This window comes from Lagopus muta, chromosome 1, assembly GCF_023343835.1.
Source record: "Lagopus muta isolate bLagMut1 chromosome 1, bLagMut1 primary, whole genome shotgun sequence".
Taxonomy (NCBI): Eukaryota; Metazoa; Chordata; class Aves; order Galliformes; family Phasianidae; genus Lagopus; species Lagopus muta.
The window spans coordinates 65,272,138-65,288,958 of record NC_064433.1 but is presented as its reverse complement, the minus strand read 5'-3'; the positions used below and the strand labels follow the sequence as shown (position 1 = coordinate 65,288,958).

Below are 16,821 nucleotides of genomic sequence, written 5' to 3'. Positions count from 1 at the left end.
AGCAAGTTCAAACGAAGTTACATATTTCAGCCTGTGGATGTAATATTTTAAGTTTCAATGGAAGACTTTGCAGAATGAATAAAAACAAATGATGAACAATTACCGTATTTTGCCATTACTACCCTCAAGAATTAATATTCTGTGGGAACAAAAACTTAGCTGTCTGCTCTGTAACAGCCCAACACATTACTGTTTCGCAATGCTGGAAAAAGATGTCAGTGAGCATTCTTCATTTGCTGTCATAAAAAGTTTTGGTACAGTAGACTGCAAACAAAGCTTGGTATTCAACCAGGTTAGTAACTTACTGTCAAGGTTATAAAAGGAATAGACAATGTTTGTGTTGAGATTATTTCTCAGAGGCTTTTCTTTGTTGGATTGCCTAGACAAGAAGCTAGGACTCGGCTAGAGAAACAGCATTTGCTAGAGGAATTGTATGCAGTAGCAGTATAAACAGTAAGAAATATGTATGTGTATTTGCTTTATTTTGACAAACTGGTAATTGTAGCTCAGCAACATTCATCTCCATCAGCACATCTTTGAGGTAATTTTAGTACAAAGAAGAACTGGTTTAATTCCCTTTTGTCATCCAGCACTCTGCATGATGTTTAAATATAGTGGTTTGGCCTCCACATGTTCAAACAAAATAAAGCCACTGGCATTTGCTACTTTAATTAGTTCAATTTTATTCTGTTTTCTCTATTAGTAATACTTTTAAAAATAAAAGTTGTAATTGTTCTGAATAGAACCTAATCTTTTTCCTGATCAAACTGAGCATCTGTAAGAAAAAAGAAACAACAACAACAACAACCAAACAAAAAAAAAACCCACACACAAAAAAAAAAAAAAACAACAATCTTGCTTTGCTACAAATTCTCATTTTTTGCATTTTAGATGCTTTCCTCCAGCCCTCCTCTTCCACAGATGCTGCCCCCAACTAAACTCCCATCCTAGGGTCAAATAGGAGCAGCTTCATCCAGTCACAGTCTCCATTTCAGACTTTCATTTGGCCTGAATTCTGCGTTGGTGTGGCTCAGTTGGCACTGTCTGCTGCTCTGCAGTCTGAGAGTATCATATTGCAGTGTGATCAACCTCCACTAATTTCAGCAGCTGCCAAATTTCCTCTCGAAACGTAGGTTCCCCTGTGTGCCACTGGGCAGGTTCCCCCTCCAGCACTTTTGAGATATTAGCAAAGGACTAAAGCCCTCTGTCAGCAAATTGCCAACTATTAAACACCCCCCAAAAATACGCACAAAGAAGAAGGTTGGAATAAATATTGAATTTATCGCAGTTAAATGCCAACGACCACGCATGTCTTACCTCCTTCACTTATGACTTTCTCACCCTCCTTCTCTCCCCACTCCAAATACAATGCTACACTACCCACAAAAATTAAAAAAAAATAAAAAAATAAAAATCAACACATCCATATCTGACAGAAGTTTGCAAATATTTTTCAATCATTAATTTGCAGATGGAAAATTTACATAGCTCCCATGAAAGTGTTCGGCTTTCACACATCTCCCAGGGATCTCTGTTTTATTAGTCAAAGGTTTAAACCCAGAGCATTCCCCACGAATAATCTCTCTCCCTTCTCCCCGGCTCCTTCCTGTCCACATCTAAATGCAAAATTCTTAGCTTTCTTGCCTTCAGTTTACAGATTATGAGATCCAACATGTCACTCACTGGATTACTGCACATAACCTGAGCACTACTCGAAGCTTACTTGTCTTCAACTTGTCCAGCGTTACTTAAATGGAATTATCCATCACAATCCATATAGCGAATCTGCATAGCCCACTTATCTCAAGATTCTGTGTGTCACCTACCAGATTATCCGTTTTAATCCATACATTGAATCTACATAACATATGTCTTTAATTCACAGGCTCTGACGAGCTATAGTATCACTGAATGGATTATTTCTCTTTATCCATTATTGGCAGCCCTAAAACCATTGACTGCATACTCTCTCGTGCCCCATCTTCCCAACATAGAGTAAGATTAGAGCCTGGGCAAACATGGCCCCATCATCCATCAGACACAGCGGGATGTAATACCTGCGCCGATACTTCATGTTACTTGGAGCACAGGTTCTCGAACAAAACAAGTATCTGTGTTATCATGCATTAAAGATTAGGATTGGTAGGCTAATCTTGCTTTCAATTACACTCATAAATCTGGAGTTACTCCAGTAAAGTCTTTCAGATTTAAGTGGATACAAAGAAGAGCTGAGTTTACCCTAAAGACAAACCCTTTAACATTGAACGCAGAAAACAGTTTGCCAGGCTTGGTTAGGAAGTAACCTGTACAACTGAGAGGGATTTTTAAACAACAAAAAAATCAAGTTCAGGCTTGCCCAGTCTTTCTTGAAAGGTTCAGGCGCAATCACTATGAACAATGCCTTCACTTCAACAGCAAACCAACTCTGAAAGATTAGTGACAAAAGTCAGTTCAGCCTTTTGTTCCACACACCTATTCAAAATTAGCTAAGTGGGGTGCATACAAAATACGTATTTATATTTCTTGACAACCCTTGATAAGTGGGAGATGAACAAGATTAGCAGAAGGGCTTTGTGTACACTGGGGAAGTTTTAACGAGATTTCTCCTCGTGGCTGAAACTGTCTCACTCACATCCACAGCAGCCAGGCCAGGCTGCACATCTCGCCATGTACCCAGAGGCCAGCAGCCTTCTCCAAAGCTTGCTCTTGGGCCTTGTCTGAGCAGTGAAACTCAAATTCCACAGTTGTTTCTAACTATGGGTATGGCCACTGATAGCAAAGAGCCATCTCTCAGTGGTCCACCCTGCACGTTGCACCTCCTGCAGTCAGTAACTTCGCTTTGGAGGAAAGCAACTACTGTTACCTCGCAGTTCCCAAACAGCAGCAGGCTCTGCTGAGAGCAGGGAGGGCTGTAATTCTCTTTCCTGGAGAGCACTGAAGCTCTCTCTGCCTCACTGACTCCAATAAACTGCGTTAGCCATGAGCAACTCAGAGGCTTTTTGAGCCCCTTTCTTGAATACGACGGGTGTAAGTAAGTTCGAACATACTTTAACCAATTCACTATACAGTTTTATGGTTTTATCTTAATATATATCCACTCAATTACATGTTTTGTATGCTTTACTACAACAAGATTTCTTAAGAAATCTCCATTTCTAAAGTGAGAGGCAGCCCTATACTGCCTCTCTAAGCAAACAGAGCCATTCAAACTAAATTTCCAGATATGACAGGTTCTTTGCTCAATTGTAAGGGCATTCCCTTCCTGTACCTTTTAATCAAGCCCTGGAACGTACTATTAGTACTATTAGTACTTTAGTCCCTCGACATATGTAGATCCTTCTAACTAAGATCTTGAAGTTTGTAACTAAGCTTCTGCAGATACTCTCGCTTTTTCCCATTTTTAGAAGTGTGCAGCTGAAGAAAAGGGGCTTCAAGTGGCTGCTGAAAGTAACAAAGCAAGTGAAGAGGAAGAACTGAATACAAAACTAAGGAGTCTGGCAACTTACTCTAACCATCCACAGACTTCCTTATCTTTAATAAAACACTATTGCTTTCTAACTTATAAGAAGTAACACTAACAGAACATAAACTCATCTTCCTTTCTCTTAACCTCTACCAGTGAATAAAATTCAGTGTGAGTACACAAACTTGGGCATTAGCAATATGTAGTCCAGCACTGAGACTTTAGCACATGACATACTAAAACTCCCCCAGATTTAATGAAAAACACAATGAAATTTTGAACAGTTATGTGGAAAAAACTATTCAGCGCATAAGACAGTTGGGCAGTGCAGATTCTAAGTGCTGTCCACATTCCAGGGTGTATTAACAATAAGACACTAGTTGTGCAGTGTTTCCAAATATCACTAATATAGAAATGAAAGAAAAAAATGCAACTGCCAAGACAAATATAGAGAGAAGTTAATTAAAAACTCACAACTGGAAACCTTAATAACTGCACATTTGTATAGAAGGACAAAACCTTCTCTAGCCTAATACATGTGTGATTGTACACGCATACGTGACTACAGACCAGCTTCACTTGCACACCTTTCATGCTATCTCACTAAATACAGCTGCAATACAGCTGAGCCATTGTTCGTTTGCAGCTCATGGCTGGCGGTGCCATGAAAACCACATTCCTGGGCACTAAATAATCAGCCTTCGTGACCCCCCAAGAACCTGTAAGTCAAATTCATTTACCCCCAGAGGGCAATGCTCTATTGTATCCTCCCTCCTTTCCAGCCACCTAGGAACAATGGACAATAATTGCAACTGTCACGGCAGTCAGTAGGAAAAATAAACCAGTGCCTGTTTTCACAGCTTACTGCCAAACCTGATCCAAACACCTAATAACCATGCCCCCAACCACAGCACCACAGTTGCACTAAAAAGCGTCAGATGTGAGGCTTTTGAACAGAGCTGCAGAACAATAACTCGACTTGTGTTCAAAATATGAAGCTAAAAAACAAAAATTAAAGCAAAGCAAACTCTTCTTTGAGGCTGTGCTGTTGCTCCCCATCCTCCCCCCGGGCGAGACTGAAAGGACTGCTGAATTTCTTTCGTGCTAGCACAGAGCTGCCTCCGCTGCTTTCAAGTTTAACTTGTGAGAGAGAGGAAGGGAGAAAAAAAGATTGCCCTCCAAGAGAACGAGATCACAGGGACCGGGGGGAGGGTGGGGGGGGGGATGGAGAGCAGACTACTTCACGGTGCACTGCACTTCTCAGTGCAGCTTCACTGAGTGCAGGGGGAGAGCAGAACCACTGTGCGGACTCCTCCAGCTCCAGCGCAACAAGAGTTAAAAGAGGCTCCAGAAATCCTGTGAGAACCACCGAAACACACCCAAAAGTGGCTATGAAAGCTGCCTCGGTACTTCAGACCTAAAACATTTTGAAGATTCGTCAGTCCATGGCAGCCAACGTTGTTACTTTAAAACAATGTGCTTCCAAACAACAGAAATCCCAGGTACGCCCAGTGGCTACCCTGCTCTGTGCGCCTGGAGAAAATGTGCTCAGTGGGAATGAAGGACTCAGGGTTTGGCCCTCTGTTATAACGATAATATCACAGCCCGTTCGGAGCCGAAGCACTATATTCTATTCTAAAGTTATCCTACATATGTAGTGAATATACATTTTCTGAATTACAGCCTCCTAGGGAGAAGCTAGGGGAAGCAAGTGGCATACTTTCCTACTTGTGTAAGTCAGCGGGCTAGAGCACACTAACGCTGATGGCTTATTTGTGACAAGCTGGAAGGCACATAATTAAATTAACACTATCTTTGCACATTGACCAATGTGTTAACCTATCTGAGCACGTCATGTGGCAGTCTTTACTGAATACTGCCCATTTCTAGAGCAGACGGTCCATAAACCAGCCAAGCACGAGGTCTGGGAGCCTGTTTGAATGAGGATCTCTGCACTGGGGACGTCAGTAAACAAACAAACCAAAAATAATGGAGAGGAATGAAATCTCGTTTAAAACATAAAAGAAAGGCTTCGTTTTAATCTCAATCTACTTCCACATTCCCAAAACAACACTGGCTTGGATTTTGCTACTATAGATGTACAGTGATAGGAATGGGAGAAGAATCAGACCCACTGTTTCTTTTCAGAACCACAACACCTGCTCTGAAAACTGAAATTTTTGACACGCAGGTATTCTGAGTCAGTTCCTCATCACAGGCATTCAGGAAGAACTATAAAAATATTAAATTACATGACAACAAACAACGACAGGTTCCCCAACATGACCTCACATATATAAAATGGGGAAACATTTTGGCAAAGCAGAGGCTACTGCTGCTGGAGAGTGGTCAAATTTTGTCATTTTCCTTCTGGAGCATGGCATTAAAAGAACATGCTTTAGCACACAGATGTTGTACGCTGTCTTTTCAAATCTGCACTGGCTGATTTCAGTACCTAGAAATATCGTAACACTAACTTTGGTGGGTTTTTTTTTTTCTTTTTTCAGTACATTCAGAAAAGTAAAAAAAAAAATCTCCATCACCAAAATCTGTACAAACATGAACAAGGAATTCTGAGTACCCTCAGTACACTCAGAAGCCAAGTGCTGCTACGCTCTGATCCCACACATAAGCCTGCATTTGATAAGCGAATTTACATTTTTTTTTTTTGTTCAGCTGTAGCATCTATCTTCTTAAAACAGAGAATGATATGTGCAACAATGGCTTTATATAAGTTCATTCACTTATGGCAATACAACACTGATTCGTGTATTTACATACAGACACAGGGCATACACTTTATTTCAGCCTCGAATTACTACGCTTCAAGATGAGGGAAGGGAAGAGGAACAAACAAACAAAGTTGCAAAAAGCCCGTGATAAATGTATATTCATTCTCAGTTCGTTTTAGCACAGAAAGAGCATTACCTTTTATTTCTCCAAAGTTCCCTGATCCCATGGCAAGAAGCTTGTCTTTCCAGTCCTTTGATAGTAGCTTTTCAATACTGGGAGTTTCTGAGTGAAGGGGGGGAAAAAAAAATGTAAGCAAATCAACATGACTGTCTCCACAATAGAACTCATTAAAAGTCTATCTGCTAAAAATAAGGCCAACCCTATTCTGGGCCCCAGTCGTAATGACTTCATCAACAAACTGATAAGAGGGGAGGAAAAAAAAATGTGTTTTGTCACCTGCTGTTTCAAAACCATTAGCTTTTTCCTCTCGTGGAACAAAGCCATAGTAATTTCGTATGACAATGGGCACATATAAACCTGCAGTTCATTGTTTTTCAATTTGGTGAACAAGTTGCTGCTTATAATGGATGCCTGTCAATTTCTGAGTGTTAGTCTGTAGTCAAAAAATAATTATGTTGATAAAATGCAGAGTAAAAAGAGAGAGAGAGGGAGAGAGAGAAGCAAAGAATTAGCTCCTAAATCTGCTACATGTAATTATATCCCTCTGAGTGTTTACAATTACATCCACTTTATAATGTGTGTTTAAACATCGTGTGGTGGTAAGCATACTGTGGAAAGATTTTCCAGTAGCACGCACATTATAAATAATAATAAAAAGTTGAGTATGAAAAAAAAAAAAAGCCTTAAAAGAGTGCAAAATCCAGAGGGAGAAAAGGCATCGCTTAGAATGGAAACCCATTATTTGCTCATTTCAGATTCTATCACTTCCTTTAAAAATAAAATAGACTAAAATATATTCCTTCGGTATTTTCAGCAAAAATGCAGCAAGGGTATGGACGGGTCTGCTATTTATGTCTGTAACTCTCGTATTCTGACCTCTTTTTGTGTAGAATTTTAATGCATAAGTAAATATAAATGCTAATAAAATTCAGAGGACATTAAACTCAATTCCAAACAATGTAATTGTATATTCTTGTCAGCATTTAGATGGGTACACAATTACAATAGCTTTCAATCCTACGATTAGCACTGCATTCAGTTAGAAAATGGAGTGTACTAAAAGATAAGTGTCCCAGTATGCGCCATCTAAATAACAATACCCACACTTATTATCTGGATCTAAGACATATACTGCTATTCTCCACATTCGTGTTTATGTGTATTTGTATTTGTTCAGGCGTTTGTTTACCCCCTACCAGGAGCATAAAGGGAGTACATGTTAACTTATCAAAGGGACCGTCTGGCCTAGAGACCATACAATTATTAGCAACTGGTTAATTTTCCCCACAGTAAAAACCATTACGGGGAACCTTCATTATCTCGTTTGGCTAATTCTGCCTACTTTCTTCAAGCCCCAACTTCGCGAGCGGCGGTGCGGGAGGGAAGATGCGAGCGGGGGCCCCGCACGGCGGCTCCCCTCAGCAGGCCTCTCTCGAGCGGCCGTCCCACGGGGCAGCGACGGAGCCCCGCTCCCACCCCATAAAGGGAGCCGCACCGCCAACGTCTCCCGTGCAGCAGTATTCCCCCCTCCCCACTCCCTTCCCGCGACGTTTTTAGACACGCTGCAACGCTCACTCTCCCGTGTTCCCTATGCAACGGGATGCTTCCCGCTCGGCGGGGAAGGATTCTCCCCTCTAGGAGGGAAAAATTCACGAGGATTCCGAACCACGGCTGCAAGCTCTGGATGTGCGACGAAATCGGAGCGGATTGCTGTCGGGAGTTGCACTGCGATTCTCACTCCCGTGCGGGGCTGGGGCGGCTGCGCCGCGCTGCAGGCGCTCGCACGCCTACTGCCCAAGTTTGTGCGTCGCCTGTAAACACCCATTTTTTTCAAAACATTTCTGAGTCAGTCAAATAAACGGTGCCGATTTTTTTTTTTTTTTTTTTTTTTAATCCTGAGCTTTTCACAAATTCTCGAGCAGCGTGTAAACAGGCCGGAGCAAATGCGGTATTTGCAGTAGAGGACTGTCAGTCATGAAAAGCTAACAAACCTTTGCAAAGCAGGAATGCGGCAAGAGAAATCCATTGTGCGCTGACAATAGGCTCCAGAGCCTGTAGGCACCAAAAGCAGCCCGTCTTACTTTTAAGTCTATTGTCAGCCAAGTCCGTGACAAAGCTTTTCCCCTGCGGCTAGACAAAATACTCTCTGTAGCGCGCTCGTCAAGGAACAGAAGTCTTCCGTCTAACTCCCCGCGTTAAAGCAACAGCCGCGCCGGCTGCGAGCGCTCCCGCCGCCCCGGCCGAACCGCCGCCGCCCGCCCCGCCCCGGCCCGCCCCGGCGAAGGGGGGAGGCTGGGCCGGCCCTGCCCGGGCCGAGAGCGCGGCGCCGGGGCTGCGAGGGGCGCTGCCGCCGGTGAGCGGCTCCGCGACCTTGTGCCGGTGGGGCGGTCCCGAGCGTCCCTACCTCTGCCTCGGTGGCAGAGACGGCGGGAGATGAACGCCGCGCGTCAGGGAGCGGCTTTCGCGCGGATGGGGAAGAGCGCGGGAGGAGATGGTGATTGGAGATGTGAAAGGCCGAATGGCAAAATCCCAATGGTAACAATGCATCTGCTCATTACTGTGAGAATATGAGTAATATGAAAATTTAACGCGATTATAAGCCCCGCAGCAATCCCGATGGCATGAAAGAGATTGCGCTGATCTAATAAGCGTCTCCCCTGTTGAAATACTGTACGTTAACTATTTAAAATAATATTATATGGACTTTTTTTTCCCCCCCTTAAAAACAAAACATGTAATTGTATTTAATTGATGTACTAACTCAGTTTCAAACCTCTCTTGACTCCAACTGCAATTTTTACTGAAAGGCACTTAAATAGAATTTTGATATAGAATCAGCAAATAATTGTCCTGCTCGTACTTAAATAGAACTTTAATTCTTGAAGACAATAGCTTCCCCACCCCTATAGCTTAGCAGAGCTAAAGAGCTATATTAAATCTAAAGAGCTATATTAAATAACAGCTTGTTTAATTCCATTTATACTGTGTTAACATACTGTACTTGAATAAAATATGCTATTCACACACTCAACCTCTCACATTTCAGTAACTGCTTGTGAAATACATTCTGCATCATATCTTGGAAACAAACATTTACTATGCCGTTTATGTACCCCACTAAAAAAAAAAAAAAAAAAATCTGAAATTTAAACATCTTAAATAAAAGTAGCTGTTTAAAATGTTACAGCTGTAGAGCTTCCATGAATTACATAGACAGAACCTGAGCTTCTGTTCAGCTTTTTTTTAGACTTTCCTGGGAGGGTGATGCTCACAAAATAAGAAACACTGTTATCTTGCTTGTGAAGTACTCAAGATTCATTAGAAAGTCAATAGAACTTTAATGCTTGCACATACAATGTGCAATTTGAAATCAGAAAAGGTGGTCTGCACACAGGAGCCTTCCTAGCCCCCTCTCCAGTGCTCATTTTCCTCCGAGATTTAACAGAAGGATTTCACTACATCCAAAAGCTGACTTACACTGGGAGAGATTTTGGACATGCGTCAGGACCATTATGTATTATTACAGTCTATATTTGCATTTCCAAAAAGCAATGGACAGTGCACTCTGCCATTCTGAGTATCACGACTATTCACACTGCCTAATTCCAACCTTGAGAGGAATCCGGGATTAGCCCCACTTCTTAGCCCCACTTGAGCTAAAACCTTCCATTACCCAGTTGCAGTGTAGGACTATGGCACAGGGTAAAACAACTGCCAGTTTATCCACAGCACAGTATGAATAATACATCTACAAAAGAGTTGTTCACAGGTTGTTTGTTACAGTCATTCATTAATGTTTGGGAAATATTTTAGTTCCAAAAAGGCTATGTGAAGTGGTAAGTAAAAGAGGATTACGAGTAGGGCACCAAAGAAAAAGACTGAGATGGAAAGAGTAACAGGAGCACTAAGCAAATATTGGAGCAGAGGAGACCAACTGAATTAATAGAGATACAGATTAATCCACAAAAAACGATTTCTGCTCTCTAATAGCACATTCATCAGTCACTAGCCCTTTCTATCTATATTTACAGTGCCTTTTGCTTTCCTTGTTTCACCCCTTGCCTCTGTGGCTTGCATATGGTTCTTTGCATCAGTGCGTATGGCAATACCCACTGGAGAACAGCCCTCCAACTGTGCCAGCCATTGTTGCAGCAGCACGCTGCTTCTCGGCGCCCCACACCCCAGCGCTCTCCCTCCTCCCCTGCCAAGGGCTCAACATACTGACTCCCTCCTCCACAACAATGAGACCTGAAGGCTGATGCCAGCAGCCAGTCCTCGCACAGACCTCCAGTGCAATGTTACCAAGCTCCCTTCTCAGTAGTGTAGTAGTCCCACATTGACTGCTCCAGTTCACATATCCACAGGCACGTGTGTATTTATACATGTTGAGCATACATATAAATATATGTTGAAATTCTGATGGTACTGAAAAGCAATGTATCTCAGTAAATTCACATAACTTTTAACCTAACTTTTTATACTCTAACAAGCATACTGCTGTCTCTCTCCTTCAGCATTTGACCTTTTACACGTGGCTTCACTGACTCATTTGCTTAAAAGACAAAAGGTTTCACATTAAGAAGGGACCAGTTTGTTTCCAGAAAGTGGCCTGAACCACAAAGCTCTAGTAAGAGTAACCACTTTTAGTACTGTCGGGGAGTCTTGAATTTAATTTAGTCTACTTCCAGAAGTTTTGTTTGTTTGTTCTCAGGCATTGCAGCTTCCCTTTGGGAAGAACCTAGTCCTACTCTCAAGTTAAGTGGCGGTGCAAGTGCATGTGTACATGAACCTGCCTTCCAAAACGGTTGCACAGCACCATGTTCCCTTCAGGCCCAGCCTCTCCAGTGGCTCTTTTCAATCCATCCTTCAGGGTCACAGTCTTGGAAATCTACTTACAAAAGCTTAGAATGATCTTCACTGCCAAATCTCTTCCTGTTACCTCTTTCTGCTCTTGCTGATTATTTACTAAAAGGAAAACTCCGACCTCTGTCTAAAGGCTGCCTGCTTCTAGGGAAAGGAATGCAATTCCATCATGCTATAACAAGGTGCAGGACAGCTGCTGTTCACATGAGGCACTTCCAGAAAAATTGTATCTGAGGAAGACAGAAGGTAGCAAAGCTCTGGCATGACAAAGAAGTGATAACTGTTATAGAAGGGAGGGAGGCTGATGTAAGTCAACTACTAGTTAGAGGAACAATGCAAGTCCTGCAACCTCCTGCTTGCATGATACTCTCCCAAGGAGATGCCCCAAGTGCTCTCTCCTCCGTAATTACTGCAAGCAGTTCTTGTCCTGTGATGAAAGATTCCTCAGAAAAAAGTAAAAGAAAGATGTTTGGCCTCGACACGGATGATGACATGAACTGTAGCAGGGTGGAGAGAAGCCAGGAGTTGCTCAGTACCCAGCCAGACCACCAGACATTTCCTGCCAACATGTGTCATTACTAGAGGCAGGAGTATTTGGTCGGCACAAATGATCATGAATAAACTTTAGCATTGGCTGATATACCCTATGCTTCTGGCAAGCATCTTCCTTTATGTTATGAAAGAGCTAGCAAATACCCTCCATCCATTATTCACCCTTCTTTTCTGTCACGGTCATAAATACGTTACACCTGTTGGCTACAGTTCCATCCACGGTTTCTACAGCCCTCACCTACTGACACACCATTCTTCTGGCATTCTGTTCTGCATTTATGCACCCCAATGAAACTCTTTCTGGTTCAAGGCAGGAGACAAGACAAAGGGCAGATTTCTACTGCTCCTTTGAAAGTACAGGCAAGCACAAATAGACACAAAACGTACCCCTGTTGGTATGAAGGTCTTACCTATACAAAGCAACAATTTTTATAGTGAAGAAAACAAAACATCAATATGAAGAAATAGTTGATATCAGCAGGTTACATAGACATACAGCATCTGCATACACATATGGTTCTCCATCAACAGAATCATGCTTCTAGGAAACTACTTGCAGCTAGGCAAGACATTATGAATCATGAGCAGGCACAACACTGAATCAATTTAAATTTGGAAATCAAAAACCACACAACATACATTTTTTTTCTGTTTCCTTCCAGGAAGCAAGCACTGCAATTTTTTAGTGGTCTAAAAGCATTTTAAACTTATGGAGTATACAGGAGGAAACACCTCTATACGTGTAAATTGTTCAAATGTATGACTTAGTTGCCAAGCAGGAAAACAGCCTGATTGCAATAAATAAATAAATAGAAATAAAAGAAAGAAAAGAAAAAGCAAACAAACAAACAGGTGTAATAAGCACTAGGTAAAATGTGGCAGTAGGTAAAATAGGACTCTGGGGCTTCCATGCCTGGACAAGAAATAGTATGCTGTTGGGTTGTTTTTTTTTATGCATGCAAGATTCTTTTTGGTCCTCTGCATGAATTCACAGAGCTGAATGAAATATTCAAGTTTTGATGAGATAATGTGAAGCTACAGTACTCTGGCCAGTACATCATGGTATGATTCCTACTACACCACTCCATCACAACCACCATGCAGAAAACAGCTGGACTACATATGTCCATGGGTGGCTTCCAAGCCTACTAAAAGCTCCCTTCGCTGGCAGGGATAACCAGCATTACTGCTCTTGGAATTGCCAGTTTCACCCCAGCCACATGTTAGTTCCATAGCGTTTTATCTCAGAGGACAAAATCAACTTCTCTATCCACAGCTGACCTAAGTGAAATTTACACCATATGAATGATAAGACATTTTTATTGTGATTTCTGGCACAAAAGACTGCTTCTTGTGCTAAAAAAAAAAAAAAAAAAATGCACATAGCCAGAAAAGGTTCCATAGCACAATAAATAGAGATTTTAAAAATCAGAATTAGTAATCTAGAAATGCCATTAAAGTATAATTTTATTATATCTGCAAAAATGCAAACTGATTCTTTTTTTTCTGACTGCTCACCAATTCATACTGCCAGTTTTACAAGAAAGTTACCTAAAAACACAAATATGTCTGTTAGAAGGAAAGGAGCTAGAGCAGTCTTCAGATACACTACACTACCAATTGCTGAACTAATTACGCCCTAGAATGTAAGTGAGGAGCCAGCAAACAACAGCACAAGGCAGGAATACATGGCTAAGCAGGACAGGCAGAAGGCACCAGGACTTCTTAAGCTCGGTTTGCATCCAAAACCAGCATCTCATTCAGGAACAGTCAGGCTATTGTCTGAAATTGTTATAGTTTCCATCACCTGAACGTACTGGCAGTTGTATTATTCACTGTGTACTTTTCAGACCGCCTCATTTCAACAAATGGTCATCTCACTCATTCACTTTGGAAGCAGCGTCACACTCTAGGCATGACATATACAATACAAAGAAATCAAGCTTGTCAGGTAATACCATCCTGCAGCCCTTCAGTCTCCCAGCAGCAGTGTATATTTATTTTGGAGTTACATAAGCAATAGTTCAGATTTTCTCAGCTTTCGTCCTTTTTATTGGTATAAAGCGTCACAGCAGTTTGCTTTCAGAATATGAGAAACTTGAGTACTTCTAAAATTCTGCCTGTCACACACTCTTCTGGGCTGCCAATGTGCACGTCAATAAAATTTCCACCAAGCCTTTCTGAGGACTGCATACTCGATAGAAACACCTCTTTCATTAGCAGAGTGCTGAGACAGAGAACGCGCTTGCATCCCCATTATCAGCTCAGAATAACAAGAAATCCCAGGTTGTTCAATCCATTATTTCCAGCGTGCTAACTTCTGGAGTACAGACTCAATTGCCTTGCATATCTTAGTGACAACGGATGCTATCAAGGCTACTGAGTACACCTTGATACTCAGGAAACCATGAGAACTTAATCATTCCACGTAATCACAGGAACAGCATGGTTTGTAGTCACTGCTACCTACATTTCCCTCCACTTAAGTCCTTGTTCTTGCAGACACAATGGCAGTATATGGCCAGTGGTGGATTCATTCAGCTCTGTCTTTCTAGTCCTGCAGCAGAGCAACCGCATCCCCCAGAGAAGAGCACACTGAGGCACTGTGAAAGGTACGAATACCACGCGCTGCACAATATACCTTTTGTCACTGAGATTTGTTGGTGCTTCAGATTCCTAAAGGCATTCAGGAGTATAAATCTCATTCCAGAAAGGAATTAGGCTCCTGACTGCCTCTGGAGATCCAGGCCAGTGAGCTGGCCAAAAAAGCTGGTGGTGAACGCATTCCGCCAAGTGTGGCATTTCACTGGCAGAACTTCTGCTGGAACGTCCTTTTCAGTATACACAATCTCTAGACTGCCCCCAGCTCCCCACTGCCACCATCCTCTTCGCCCCTAGTTAAATTAACAGACAAGAAGGAAGCAAGTATCTAACGTTACCAAATTTAAAAAAATACTGATTTTGTCCCCCGCACTTTCCTAATTCAAAAAGTATTAATCAGAGCAATTGACTTTCAAACAGCTGAAGGGTAACCTTTTTCTTTTCATTGATGTTCCAATTACACCAGTAGAAATCCTTAGGAAAAAAGCAACAGCAAAATAAAATAAAGGGAATATTTATTTCCTTGATATGTTTTTAAACTTTCTAACACCTCTTTAATTCCAAGCATCTCTAAATGAAAGAAGGAATTGATTTTTTCCAAGAGTGGTCCACCCACCAAAAAAACCTGTCAGTTGACAGAAGGAGGCACTATACCAAGCCTGAGATTCACTGAAGTTCAGAAACCAAAGATGTTTTAATATTTCCAGAAGCTATTTCAAGAGTAACAACATAAGAACAGAGACATCTGGAAATAAATGCCTTTCAATTTCACATCAGTTTTACTTTTCTGTCTCAATTAGAAAGAGATACTTCACTGAAACACATATTCCTTTGAAATACATTTTTGTATTGTGTTACCAATAGAGTCTTTGTCTGATTAAAGGGCCATAATACCTTGTTAATATTATGAGAGGGCAGTGGTTTTAGTCTGCTAATTTTTATCATCTTAGTACATTCTTAATAAGCACAAAGGCCTAAAAAAAAAAAAACAAAAAAAAAACACGCATTTACTGACATCATTATAGACTAACTTTTTATGGGTATTGATAATTGTCATGAAAGATGTTCTATGGAAGTCCACAGTTTATCCCTTAACAGAAATGATCTCGTGTCAATCTATTTTGTTAAGCATATGAAAATCTTCCTCAAAAAAAAAAAAAAAAGCCTCAGATCCTAAAACAAAAAGTAGCCAAAATGTTCATCTGAATAACCATTAAATGTAAATTGAGAACTGCAGTGTTCGGCTAGAAGTTCCAAGATTTTCAACTATCCAAATACTGAAATTCAATAGCAACGTCGCACTTTACACACAGTTACTACTGTAGGTTTTTTTTTTTTTAACCTGAAAGCTTCAAAGTAGCTTCTTAAAATACGAAAAAAATGAGGTCTGAAGTCCTTGTAATTTCCACCAAAATGACAAAAGCGAGGACTGTAAGTGATGAAGCTGAGAAAACCATTTTCTAAATAGCCTATCCTTCAGCTCATGCCATAGCCTTTACTTCCCAACATCAAAATGTACGGAACGTTGGCTCCTAGATTATCAACCATAAAGGGAGCTGTTGGTACTTGAAGCTTATTACCTCCAGGTCTTTCTTACATGTCACCTTCATTTTGACAAAGAAGAGCCTTATTTGCCAACATAAGAGAGGGATAATAAGAAAACTGCAACAAGTGATCTGGTCAAAGAGCCACAACTTCTGCCACTGCAGCTTGGTTTGGGGGCTTGGTTTTGGGGTTTTGTTGGTGTTGTTCTTTTTCTCTCACTTCCTCAGAAAACAGCATGCACAGATCAGTTCCTCTTGCTAGCAGCCTGGTAAGTGTTTGACTTGGGCTCTGAGGCCTTACCAGTGAGCTCTGGGATGAGACCCACTGTTAAAAGAGGAAGAGTCTAGAGACACGGGAAGGGATGAGACCTCACCTCTGAACCCAAGCCATGAAATGTCCTACTGCAGCTGCATCAACATACACGTTACTGAACTAATCACTGGCTTCCATCCTCCCCCCCCAACCTCTTTTTTTTTTTTTTGACAGCTGTCTTCCTATCTTCCCAACAGGTGCTATTAGGCCCTGAACAATGGCTAAGGCTTTTAAGCCACTGCTGTTGACAAGTGAAAGGGAACAACAAATGGCTCGGTAGTGCTCTTCTCCCCAGGTCACTCAACCAATGGTAATAGTTATTATTTTTATTTATTAGCTCTGCGGCACTGTCCTCTATTGTACCTCCCCCAACCTCCCCTTTCCATGACAGCAAGGAGCTTTTTAACTTTTAATAAAAATAGGCGAGTGCTTAGCTCCTGAGCTAGCTCTTTCTGTAAAGTGCACAGCTAATGAATGTTGTCCATTTAGATCTGGATAATTTATGATGTCAGTGGAGGGGAGGTGGGGAGGGGTGAATCAAGATATGACCATTAGTTAAACTGTGAGAAGTG

General features: G+C 41.5%; 1 protein-coding gene across 17 annotated transcripts in view; it reads right to left on the bottom strand.

Annotated features, from left to right (window-relative positions):
* The window catches only part of SOX5 (SRY-box transcription factor 5), a 637,312-nt gene that overhangs the window by 155,452 nt on the left and 465,039 nt on the right, over nucleotides 1-16,821 (bottom strand). For all 17 annotated transcript variants that reach the window (XM_048933367.1, XM_048933363.1, XM_048933368.1 and 14 more), the window contains one exon: nucleotides 6,392-6,478. In XM_048933367.1, the coding sequence (XP_048789324.1) occupies nucleotides 6,392-6,478 (87 nt within the window). The remainder of the gene's footprint in view (nucleotides 1-6,391; nucleotides 6,479-16,821) is intronic.